Below are 1957 nucleotides of genomic sequence, written 5' to 3'. Positions count from 1 at the left end.
TTAAAACATGAGTGAGGTAATATTAAAACATATAGAAATATGCCTAACATCAATACACCTTCTCTTCACATGCCCGTACCATCTCAATCTAACTTCCCTCATCTTGTCCTCTACGAGTGTCACTCTCACCTTTTCCCGAATATCAATATTCCTTATCTTATCTAACCTTGTATACCCACACATCCATCTTAGCATCCTCATTTCTGCTACTTTTATCTTCTGGACATGAGTATTTTAACATGCCAACACTCTGCACTATATAGCGTAGCAGGTCTAACCACCACTCTGTAAAACTTACCATTAAGTCGAGGTGGCACCTTCTTATCACACAAAATCCTGGAAGTGTCCATTTCATCCATCCCGCTCTAATACGATGTGTGACATCCTCGTCAATCTTACCATTACCTTGATAATAGATCCGATGTGCTAGAAAATCCCCTTCTTAGGGATGACCTATGAATCCAGCTTCACTTCCACGTCCGCATCATCAATCACGTAGCTGAACTAGCATTCCAAGTACTCTGTTTTAGTCCTGCTCATCTTGAAACCTTTCGACTCCAGGGTTTATCTCCAAACCTCCAGCTTCGCGTTAACACCACCTCGCGACTCGTCAATTAGTACTATATCATTCGCAAGTAACATGCATCATGGAACCTCCCCTTGAATGCGCCACGTCAAAACATCCATTACCAAGGCAATAAAAACGGGCTAAGCGCGGATCCTTGATGCAAGCCCATTCCGACAAAGAAGTGTTCCGAGTCCCCTCCAACCGTTCTAACCCAAGTCTTAACGTCATCATACATATCCTGGATCACCCTAGTATAAGCTACGGGCCTCTAACCTGCAAACACCTCAAAAGAACCTCCCTTGGAACCTTGGCATAAGCTTTCTCTAGGTCAATAAACACCACGTGCAAGTCCTTCCTATCCCTATATTGTTTCACTAGTCTTTTGATAAGGTGAATGACTCCTGTAGTTGATCGCCCTGGCATGAATCCGAATGGATTCTCGAAAATAGATACACTACCCTTTACCCTAACTCCTATCACCCTCTCCCAAACTTTCATGGTGTGACTTAGCAGCTTGACGTTCAATAGTTGTTGTAATTTTGGGTATGCCCCCTTATCCTTGTACACCGAAATCATCGTACTCCGCCTCCACTCTTCAGGCATTTTCATCGTCTTAAAAATGACATCAAACAACCTAGTAAGCCACTCCAAGCCTCCTTTGTCTGCAGTCTTCCAAAATTCCATTGGGATCTCATTTGGCCCGGTCGCTCTACCTCTGTTCATCTTGCGCATAGCCCCCACAATCTCATCAACCTTGATATGCATGCAATATTCAAAATCACGTCGACTCTCGAAAGAACTCCAAGTGCCCAGCACGATGTCCGTATTTCCTTCATCTAATAAGTGAATCATCTACCAATAACTTCCCAAATCCGGACTAATCATGACTCTGATATAAGTACGGAGCACCAACTAGAAAACCAAAAAAAAAAATAACAACGATACTGAGTGTTACAGGAGAAAATTCACTGGAGCAGAGTCCATCTGCTCGTTAACCTACTCAGAATTCAACTCTATATAAACTCCATCAAATAAAAAGAATCTCAATAGCACTCTATCTATATTTGGTCCAATATTTCATAAAAGTCGTAAATAAATGTCATAAATCTTTTTATAGATATTAATATAAATGTTAAAAAGAATTCGACAATGAAATTTACGATATTTGAACTAAGTGTAAAATAAACGTGGGTAAGTAATTTTTTAACATTTATTTCACATTTACGACATTTATAGCTCACATTTCTCGTAATGTCCTTATTATATTGCAACAAAAACAAAAAACAAATCTGATCCTTAGCATTAGGATACGTCTACAATGGTTATATATAGTCGATTGATTTGTATAGTCTATAGTCATTAAAGTGACGGTTACAAATGATAGTTTAA

The 1957-nt window shown here is 39.6% G+C and overlaps 1 protein-coding gene across 1 annotated transcript; it reads right to left on the bottom strand.

Annotated features, from left to right (window-relative positions):
* Nucleotides 1-826: 826 nt before the first annotated feature.
* LOC109239606 lies at nucleotides 827-1420 on the bottom strand. Its single transcript, XM_019406192.1, has one exon. The coding sequence runs from the start codon at nucleotides 1418-1420 to the stop codon at nucleotides 827-829; it is 594 nt and encodes a 197-aa protein (XP_019261737.1).
* Between the last annotated feature and the right edge of the window lie 537 nt (nucleotides 1421-1957).

The sequence above is a fragment of the Nicotiana attenuata genome, unplaced genomic scaffold (assembly GCF_001879085.1).
Source record: "Nicotiana attenuata strain UT unplaced genomic scaffold, NIATTr2, whole genome shotgun sequence".
Lineage (NCBI taxonomy): Eukaryota > Viridiplantae > Streptophyta > Magnoliopsida > Solanales > Solanaceae > Nicotiana > Nicotiana attenuata.
This window is presented reverse-complemented; position numbering and strand designations above follow the sequence as displayed.